We start from the raw sequence: 10219 nt of genomic DNA, 5'->3' as shown, positions 1-10219 counted from the left end.
GTGAAGTCCATTGGAAGGGTCGAAGGAGCCCGTCAAATCAACATCGTTCCTTTCCGACACCTGGCCTGGTGGTCACACTGCAAGGTGCCATGAATGATTGGGTTTGGTTTTTATGGATCACCTTTGGCAAGTTGCAACACAGCTGACAACAAGCCCCCGGGCGAGAGCGAGACGTGAGCCTGGTGGAAGAAGGCGCGCCCGCCCGCCCGCCGGCCTCTGAAATGGAAGAAGAAGAGGTGGCGGACCACAACTGCCAGCCGCCGTGGCGCCGCACGGTGGCCGTGCAGGCCGCGCTCTGCCTCGCGCTCTACGCGGCGTTCAGCATCGGCGAGCAGCAGCTCTTCCCGCGGGGCGGGGGCGGGGTGGACGCGCTCGGGCGGGGCGCGCGCGGCGGAGGCGTCGCCTTCCTCAGCGTCGCCGGCGGAGCGCGGGCGCCCGCCGAGCAGGCGAGGCTCCTGAGGCAGGTGCGCGGGTTTCTACTCCCCCTCCGCGGTCTCTTCTGCCTAAGCCGCATCTTCCGGCGGGCGTCTTGTTTCCACTGGTGGCATTCTTCGTTTTGCTCTTCCTGGTTGCAACCTGGCATTGCCCCCATTCGCATTGCTTCTTTTTATCGAATTGCGCTGGTAATGACTAGAACTTGAGACCTCTAGCTATAATACCATATTAAGTTACTATATACGAACGAATCCACTAAAAAGTAAGTTGATAGAAAAAGATGAACAATTCGCGGAGAGAACCTTTACAGTACACCATGATACTAGATGATGGAGAGTATCATTGTTGTGATCTAACCGTTTATTTTAGTAGGTATTATTGTAATTATCTTGATACCCTTAGAGGTAATTACGTCATTAACTGACCGGACTTCGGACCTTCGCCATCCATCATCGACCGACCGACGGAGGGTGGAAACCCTAATAAATGAAATGAACAGAATAAGTGAAAGCTTATTCGAAGAATAAACTAACATTTTGATCTTCCCTAATTAAACATATAATTTACAAATTTATCATGGTTTTTTTTCCAATCCTATCCTTATGATACTCTTTAATGATACCTATAATACTGATAGACGATAGAGTATTATTAGGTTAATCTAAACCACCGGATGAAAAAAATGGACGACATGCACTCATTTAGGTGTACTGTAAAAGTCCTTTTCGCGGATACTTCAAACACCAACCACGTCTTCTTGTTGGCAAATTCGTTCATGAGGTTGACGCTTGCACGCACGACACTGAACGCGTCACTGGCAGAGACATGAATTGATCACCATGGTAGCTTTCCTACACAGCGCTGTCACGGTAAATTGGATAAGTGCGGAGTAAATCTTCCATGTAATATGGATGTGATGAGTATGGCAAGTCATTCCGAATGAAGGTGTCGTCATTCTGATACGGATTTGCTCATGCAGTTGCGCGCGCGTGTATGCGAGCATACCCTCGTGCTCCTAACCAGCAATGCGTTCACACAGATCCACACAATGAGGTGATGTGTGACGATGACCTGCACATATGGAGATCTAAGATTGGTATTACTCTAGGCATGGCATTGGACTTACTTGGGTGACTGGGATAATGGCACATGCAGCATGACTGCATGAGCCTTCTGATGAGGTGCATGTGCCAATGTGCCTCCTGATCACGCCTTAGCTCCAACTCGCACTGGATTCTGAATTGTTAACTCCACAGCGTATTGTGTTCATATAATTAAGGGGAAATGCTTCGGTCTTAGTTAAGTGAACTTAGTGAAGGGTTAGGTCTGATTTGCCACTCGCCCGTTTTGGCACATTTTGCAGTTGATCTAGAATTAAGCGACGTAGCAGTTCTATGTGCCTGGTGTAGCTTAGAAATGTCTGGTTGCGTGTGATTCTGTTGATTCACAGTTGTGCCTTTTCCGTTGGCTTGAAAAAATTGGACAGAAGAAGAATGCATTTTCTACAACTGTTCTAGATTTGTGTTTTTAATACAAACTGTTTTCTATGAAGATGGAGACCATAGCAGAGGTTTATGAAGTCAAGCTCGTGTTGGATGTCGCTCAATTTGGAGAGGATGACCCACTTTGGCAAAATGTAAGGAACTTGCAATTCTCGCTAATAATACTTGATTCTTGTCCATTACCATTATAATAATTAAGGAGGAGTTTTGATCTTGTCGAACTAATTGAGTCAAATGCTAAGCTACCGTTTCATTTTTTTCTGTCTCTTTCAGGGTTCCTTGTACTTCCAAGCTCTGAATATCCCCTGGTAAGCTAGTTGTTCCTACTTGCACACTCACTTTTAATAAATGTAGCTCTGTAGTGTAATAGACTGCCCACGGTTTTCTCTCTTCTATGTGTACATTATAAGACATGTAAAATTGTTTCTCCTTCAGGTATTACACTACGTCGTCACAAGGGCGGACAGTCGGTAACTTTTTGAAGAAAGTGAATATGTCATATGATCAGGTTCTTGATATTATTGGTCTGGACACAGGGTCTCTGCAGGTATTACATCTCGAGCAACTTTGAGTTTCTTCTGGCCGATGGCCTATCTGATCAACAGCGGTGCATCACGTTATATATGCTGACAGACTGACATTTATGGATTCTTATACATTGATTTCTCATTGTTTTTCAAGGAACCTCTACACGATGGTAAAGTAAGCGCTTCTTATAGGGAACAAACCAAATGGTTGGAGAGATCACTAGCGCTGACCGGCGGTAATTGGTGAGTTTTCACTACTAGTTGCCCCTCTTCATTATGCAATTTATTTGTATTATTAACGGAGAAGTGTCGAGGGTTAATTGCTGACAATGTATTCGGGGTATGATGAACGATGGGTGTGTGATCAACGTTTTCATTAGCTGTTAGTGGATGGGTGTGTCAAAAGAACTTAGGAACACCAGGGTTTATCCAGGTTCAGACCTCTCGTGAGATAATAATCTTACGTCCTGTGTATTTTCTTACGAGTTAGATGAATTTATTCAGAGTGTCTTCCTTTACAAGCCCAGTCCTTCCCCTTTTATATAGCAGGAGGCGAGTTGTACATACAAGCAGACTGTGTCAAATACGATGGCTGTTTTATACCTGACGAAAACAGCTACTCCTAAGTCATCATTACAGGAAGTGGACACGCTCGGCCCACCCTGGTCATCCTGCATGCCCTCTCTCATCTACCAAACGCCGTCACACCTGCCTGCAAGCCCGTCACACCTGCCTGTCAGGCCAATGCTACGGGACAGGTCACTGTATCTCTACGCTAGCCCACGACTTCATTCGTCGAAAGAGTACCTAGGGAAGAAAAACACACGAGTGGATTACATTAAATACGATTAGATTGGTTAGGTGTGTACCTGCCCCGCGACCAGTGGACTGATCGCGCAAGCCCTGCCTGGTCGCGTGGTGGGACTATGATTTTGAAAATGTCAACTGTCAGCTGGCATTTGCCGGTGTAGGCCCTCCTAACAAAGGACCCTTTTATTCTTTACATCGACAAAAAGCAAATATTATAGTCTACAACTATCGTCTACCTTGAATGTAGATACTTTTGCTTCATGTTCTGTAAGCTTACATACTCATAACATGCGTCTATGCACGTATGTAGATCTTAGAATTGAAGGCATCTTGGCAAACTTTAAACATTCCTAACAATAGTTTTTCATTCTAGCTCAATTTACGCTCCACTCTTATATACTACTTTTGCAGATTTATGCATGAGTTGTTGTCTGTAACCATTCCGGCTCACATTCTTATTGTTTTTAGACAGGAAAATAGTTGTTGGATATAATCCATTGATTGTTTGCAATGACGCGGAAACACCAGAAACAACAAAGTTCTACGCGCCATTTCAGCGTACTTTTGCAAAATATGAAGTGGTAAGTTCTCTTCTCTTTGTTGATGAGATTTTCAGATTAGCGATTGCTTATTATTTAACTCCCTGTATATGATACAGAACGCATACCTAAGCACGGGAGGGTTTTGTGGATACTTCCACCGAGACAATTCAATGTTGTACATTGGAAATCCTAGTCCTGGTGATAACCAAACAAACGTAGATGGTTTCTTCTTGCACAGGGTTAGCCCCATAGAGATGGTGAGTTCATGGCTCCTCTATGCTGACACTTGTTGCCCTTCTTTGTCCCAATATCAATACGAAGCATTTGAATTTCCTTGTTACATTCATTTGGTAAACGTGGCAGGAATCAATGTTGATGAATGTAGAAGGCAAGGTGATTCAGAGATCGGTAGTTCACCAGCATGGAACAGGAGCCATGTAAACTTCGTCGTTTCAATTTCTGGTCCATAACGCCATAGTGCTGATTCTCTATGCACCATTGCGGGATTGTATTTTCTCTATAGAACAAAAGATACATACGATGGAATTGAATGGACGCTGCATTTGTTTGTTTGTTTGTTTCAACATATTTGGTTTCTGTAATCAACACAGCACGCTGCTATTGTCGTATGTGTTGAAACTGTATCAGCTAATCGCTCAAAAGTCAGCAGTTCCTGGGGCTGTCGAAATTATAAGGCCATGGATAACTGAAAGCGCTCCGGGTCATCTCGGTGCTTAAAATTTTATTATACTAGTTTCAAAATCAGTCGCTGTTAAATACAAGTTTTACAATAGGTAATATCACAGTCATACACCAAAGTGAGTGGTAAAATAAATTTATCAAACTAATAATACATAAAAGACCCCGTAAAGACTCACGAGCAACATAGTTTAAATCACCAAAGGGCACAACATGATTAGCATGAGGACATGTCACCTAACAGGCAACTCGTGTGCAGATGCGACTAAGATTTATTCGTCGACCTCACCGTTAGTGAAGTCTGCTCTTTCTCTAAAATCATAAGCAAGGGTGAGTACAAACGTACTCAGCAAGTTCTAACCCTTGTCCTATATCAAAGGATGTAAATACATGCATACAATATTGACAAGCTTATAACTATAAATTTAATTTTGCAGAACTGTTGAGTTTTTACATGCAAGGGTTTATTTTCATAAAACGGGTTTTGTGAAGAAAAATATATTATCATTGTTAAATGCAGGAGGGGTTCGGCTGTGGTGGAAGGTCACCAAGTTTCAAGTTTTTAATACTGTCGGATACTCTGTTCGTGGTAACCCATGTTGCTGGACCTATTACTAAAAACAGGCACACCTTGCCCACTCACACTACAAGAGAAACACACACAACCCATGTTAGTTGTTGTGACCGAACCGTAGTTCGCTCATGATTGTGGACACGACTATTCGAATAGTGTTACCTTTGTAGAGTAGCACACTTTACCCATAAGCTGAGGTTAGTAATATATCACCGTCATAACAATGCAACTCAACAAAACCATTACCCACCTTAGCATCATCCCACTAGTCGTCTACGGGAGCTAACTAGGGGTTCCTGACCTATAAACTAGACCTCCAACTAGGTCGGCAAGCTTGCACTTGCTCTTTGATCTCCTGTTGCACTTCTACCTCCGGATGACTAGTAGACTAGCTAGTCGAGTTTAGACTAAGCCCTGATGCATACAGGGTCGAGTGACTGTACTGTGAAGACTAGGTAAGGTATCACACTAACTCGGTCCTTAATCGAGCCAAGACAAACATCTCTGCATTAAGCATGCCACACAAACAACACTTAAACTCCCAGGACATTTCCCGACGGGAACCTGATTTGCCCAAACTCTAACATGTTCTCTTTTGTTATCAATTATTCAGTAAGCCTTTCCATCACAATAGCCCACATATCAACATAGCACCACATTTTACACACAATTCGCAAAACTAATTATGGTAGATCATGAAATAACAGCGTAATACACAGTCCTAAGCATACTAATAGCAAGGGGTTCGTCTTAGCGTACTCAATATTGCCGAGACCGTAATTCTAGGCTTACCAAGGTTAAATTAAGGTCAAAAGCAATCAAGCTAGCTAATCTAAAATATGACATAATTGAATCAACAATTCAAATTATGCCAATAAGTAATACTTTATATAATTATTTGGTGAAAAACGGCTGCTACGGATTGTGGTGATAAAATCTAGGTTCAATATGATCAACAAGAAAAAAATAGATCATGACTTGCCTCCACTGAAGTCCTCAAGGGGGTCCTACTCGAAGTCCTGCGTTCCTGGCTCCTCCTCCTCCTCAAATGCTTCGGTCTCTAAATTACAACACACAACAAAATAACATAAATACAAACAAACTCCAAAAATTATTAAACTGATGAGAATGGATATGGCTTGAATTTAGATAAATATTGGTTAAAGAATCATCAAAATTGGAGCTGAACGGAGGAGAAATGAGCTTCCGAAAATTAAATCTGGAAAAAAGAAAAACGGAATTTTTGGACTTAGTACTGTGCTATTAGGCTGATACTGTTCATTTGGGCTGGTTTTAGGGAGATGGGCTGACACTGTGCGAATGGGTCGGAGTTAGGCTGTGACTGTGCCGCTAGGCTAGACTGTGGGGGAAAACAACTGTTACGAGTTGTGGTGATAAAATATGGGTTCAATATGATCAATAAGGAAAAACAGATCGGAACTTGCTTCCACTGAAGTCCTCAAAGAGGTCATGATCGAAGTCATATGTTCTTGGTTCCTCGTCTTCCTCGAATGCTCCAGTCTCTATAGCATGACACACAACAAATAAAATAAATACAAACAAAAATACAAATACTCTAAAAATTATGAAACTGGTGGGAATAGACATGACTTGAATTTAGATGAATTTTGGTTAAAGAATCGTCAAAATTAAAGCTAAAATAGAGGAGAAATGGACTTCCAAAAATTAAATCTGGAAAAAGAAAAGGAGAAATTTTCTTTTTCTGTATTTTTTTGGGCTTGGTACCGTGCTATTAGGCTGATACTATTCATTTGGGCTGGTTTTAGGGAGATGGGCTGACACTGTGCAAATGGGTCAGAGTTAGGCTATGAATGTGCTGCTAGGCTGGCCTGTGGGCTAAGGCGGCCCAGTTTGCCCAGGGGCAATGGCGTCAGCGGCTAGGCCTACCTATCGGGTTTACACACATAGAGAGGGGGATGACGGAGGAGACGACATCGATCGCCGAATAGCATCGGGTGGCGCTGCCTACTGAGATGCGACCCACGGTAGAGGATATGTTGGAGGCTCACTAGAACGGCCGTACGGCCGTCATCTTCGACAGCAAGGGCACGGGGAGGGAGCTAGTGATGGGGGGGGGGGGGGGGTTCACCAGAATGGCCGTACGACTACCATCTTCACTTTATCTATATTTTGCAGAGGAATGGAGTGGGGGAGGGGAAGGGGAAGGTTGGCGACGTGCCACCATGGATGAGGACAGGCGAGCTCGCCATGGAGCTCAGTAGAGACCAGATGAGGGGAGAGGGTACGAGAGAGGGTGGAGGACTGGTAGGGAGGCTCTGGGTAGCTTGATGGCGGTGCATTTGAGCCAAAAGGTGAGATAGAGGGAGAGGGGTGGGCTCAGTGGCTGGAGAGGGGAGAGAGAGACATGGGTGAGGTTGAGCGAGGGGGTGGCTACCTTGCTTGGGGTGCCAATAGGCTGGGGTGGCACAGCTCGGGCGGGTGCCCTTTTATAAGCGGAGGCGGCCGACGTGGAGGTGGGGGACGATAAGCTCAGGAGGGGCTCGTGGTAGGGGCTTGCCGTAGGAGCGCTTTGCATGTGCGTGTGGCGTGGTTCATCAGTGGTCGATGTGGAGCATAATGCTACCGTCTCAGAGGGAGCACGTGGGAGCTAGGGGCCGGGCGCGATCGCCTTGTCCTGTTGTGAGGAAAGGGACAGGGGGAGCGACGTTGTGTGCGTGTGAGGAGGAAAATGGAGGCGCGGCTAGGCTGGGCCAGAGGAGAGGGAGAGGGAAGTGGGCCAGAGGGAGAGATGAGCCGACATGGGAGAGAGGGAAAGGAGATGGGTCGGAGGATCATTGGGCCGGAGGAACGGACCAGATAGAGCCTAATGGAGGGGAGAGAAAAGGAAAGGTTTAAAAAAATTTATTTGATTTTCTTTTTTTATTTTGGGATGTTAAAACACCACCATGAGTTGACAGGGCGTTTACTGTCCGTTACGTGTTTTATTTGCCATGGTGGATCTCATCACGAGAGAGAGTGCGCTTGCGGGCAAAAACGCAGCTTGGTCAGGCGTCCGACACTTGGAGCATCCTTGTGGAGTCGGGCGCTACAGGCTAAAAAAATGGCATGTGTGGCAGTGTGAGGAAGGGGACAGTAGCAGGAAAATAACTATCATTAGTCTCTGCATTAGGGGTATGAGGAAGCTTAAGTGGGCTCTTAGCCCTAAGAATTTAATTAAGCGAGCAATAGCAGCAGCTCCCAGGGCATGCGACGGACATGGGTTACACCCAGATAGGAGGTCACAGGCAGTGGACACAGAAGCAAATTTTATAGGATCCTGTCCAGAAAGATCTCTGTGAGACCTTATCTACACCATCCATCTCCGGATCCAACGGCTGAACTGAAGAGAAGAGATGGAGAGTAGACACATGTCATCACAAGAGAGGGGGTCTTTTGTAGAACCGGGTCCTGTAAAATTTGCTTTCGGCGGACACAGTTTACACCCAAATTGGCTGGTAATGACTGCTCTTCACTTTATCTGAGATATAAAAAAATTTCCATCATTTTTTATATCTTTGATGCAATCAAACCTAAAGCAACAGAAGGGCCATGTCCTCCTGCACTTTCATAGATTTTTTTTAAATATGTAAGAGCTGCACATCTTTGTATTAAGGGAGAGAGAAATTAAGGTTACACAATGACCAATAGATGGTCTAGTCCGAAACCGAGTAAACCAATTAGAAATTACAAGTTCGGAGGAAAAAAAAAATGAGAACTGGAAAGAAAAACGATTGACACCAAACCGTTGTTAATCATGCTACAGAGCCGAAAACTCGCAGCTGTTCTTTGAGCGTGTAGACATGCTTGGCACTAGCGTTGCACCATTGATCAATGTCCTCCCAGATCATCACAACTAAGTAGTCGGAAGAGGCGTGGTGTTTGTTGAAGATCACATCATTCTGAGAGAGCCAAATCCTCCAATTGATCAAGAGAGTTAGGGAGTTGAGTCCTTTCTGAAATTCTTTGGCCACCCTTCTCCAAGTTTGCTCCCACCAGTCCAGGACGAAAATGTCAGTAAACAGAGTATGAACTCGCATCAGCCACCACCAAGTCCCCCTAGCAAAGTAGTATTAGGAGAAGCGCCAAAGCCTTAGTGATATTTTTTCCCAAGCTGTGGATGAGGATAATTGGGCGGAAATCCGAAGGTGTTGATGCGTCAGCCCGCTTTGGGACCAAAGTGATGAATGCTTTGTTGAGCTGGTGCAGGCCTCTACGGTCTCCCACAGTCTCTCTGTAGCACCCTCTCCTTCTATAATAGAGTGCCTTATCCTCTCTCTATATGTTTCCCTATTTCGCCACCACCACAGCGCCGCCTCCGCCATCATTTCCGTTGTTGTGACCTAGCCGTCGACGTTCTACCCCCATGAGCTGCTGAGGAGCACCCATAGAGCACCACCATCCTTGAGCCGCTCTCCATCGACCAGAAGCCTGACGGGAGCCCACCCACGTCGGTAATCGAGCCGCCTCCGCTACCACCACATCGTCGCTCCACCGACCGCTGTCCATCTTCTCTCCATTTTTGAGCTCGGTGAGATTCCCACCCCCTCGCGCAACTCCCCTAGCTAGCATGTCATCGCCCTTGTGCTTCCTTTCGTGTAACCGCATACATCCCCATGTTTTAGCTCCGCCATTGGCATGCTTGTGCTCCAGTGTGTGGTCCGACCATCGTGCCGTAAAGCCAAGGAGCGCTAGGCTCATTCTTGCAGGAAAATCGCGCATAGATTAGGGGAGGTGCTACCCAAATCTCTTGCACCACCACCGTTGACTCCGGCAGCCATCTGGCACTGCCATGGTCCCGACCCACCATTGATGAGCCCCCAGTCGAGTCCTCCGTGTCGTGTAGAAGCTCGGCAACCACTTCTCTTAGAGAACCCCGACCGGAGCACGGATCTAGCAAGCTCACCAGCAGAGCTCTGCCGTGATTCCTCATCGCCGGTCGATCCCCTTTGCCGCTTAGCTTCTACGCGTGTTGCACACCTCCGTGCACGTTGATGGGCCATCATGCTCCCGCATGGCCTGGCCAAGTCGAGCCGTGGCTCGGCCCGATAGCCAACGGGCCTACCAGGCCGGCCCAGCCACCCAAAGGCCACGCCCCAATGGGTCGGCCTA

The 10219-nt window shown here is 46.0% G+C and overlaps 1 protein-coding gene across 1 annotated transcript; it reads left to right on the top strand.

Moving 5' to 3' along the window:
• The first annotated feature begins 79 nt into the window (after window positions 1-79).
• Window positions 80-4393, top strand: LOC133926367 (uncharacterized). The gene is made up of 8 exons (XM_062372287.1): window positions 80-464; window positions 1988-2071; window positions 2211-2245; window positions 2373-2484; window positions 2619-2707; window positions 3747-3855; window positions 3933-4073; window positions 4180-4393. The coding sequence occupies exons 1-8, from the start codon at window positions 222-224 to the stop codon at window positions 4255-4257; spliced, it is 891 nt and encodes a 296-aa protein (XP_062228271.1). The 5' UTR covers window positions 80-221; the 3' UTR covers window positions 4258-4393.
• Window positions 4394-10219: the final 5826 nt, after the last annotated feature.

The sequence above is a fragment of the Phragmites australis genome, chromosome 8, assembly GCF_958298935.1.
Source record: "Phragmites australis chromosome 8, lpPhrAust1.1, whole genome shotgun sequence".
NCBI lineage: Eukaryota > Viridiplantae > Streptophyta > Magnoliopsida > Poales > Poaceae > Phragmites > Phragmites australis.
Note: the sequence above shows the minus strand (reverse complement) of the source record. Positions and strands in the feature narration are given on the sequence as shown.

Excerpts from the sequence above, each read along its gene's own strand:
- LOC133926367 (XM_062372287.1), top strand. The coding sequence starts at position 222 with ATGGAAGAAGAAGAGGTGGCGGACCACAACTGCCAGCCGCCGTGGCGC. Across the intron at positions 2,485-2,618 it reads TGGACACAGGGTCTCTGCAG|GAACCTCTACACGATGGTAA; the intron begins GTATTACATCTC and ends TTGTTTTTCAAG. Across the intron at positions 2,708-3,746 it reads GCGCTGACCGGCGGTAATTG|GAAAATAGTTGTTGGATATA; the intron begins GTGAGTTTTCAC and ends GTTTTTAGACAG.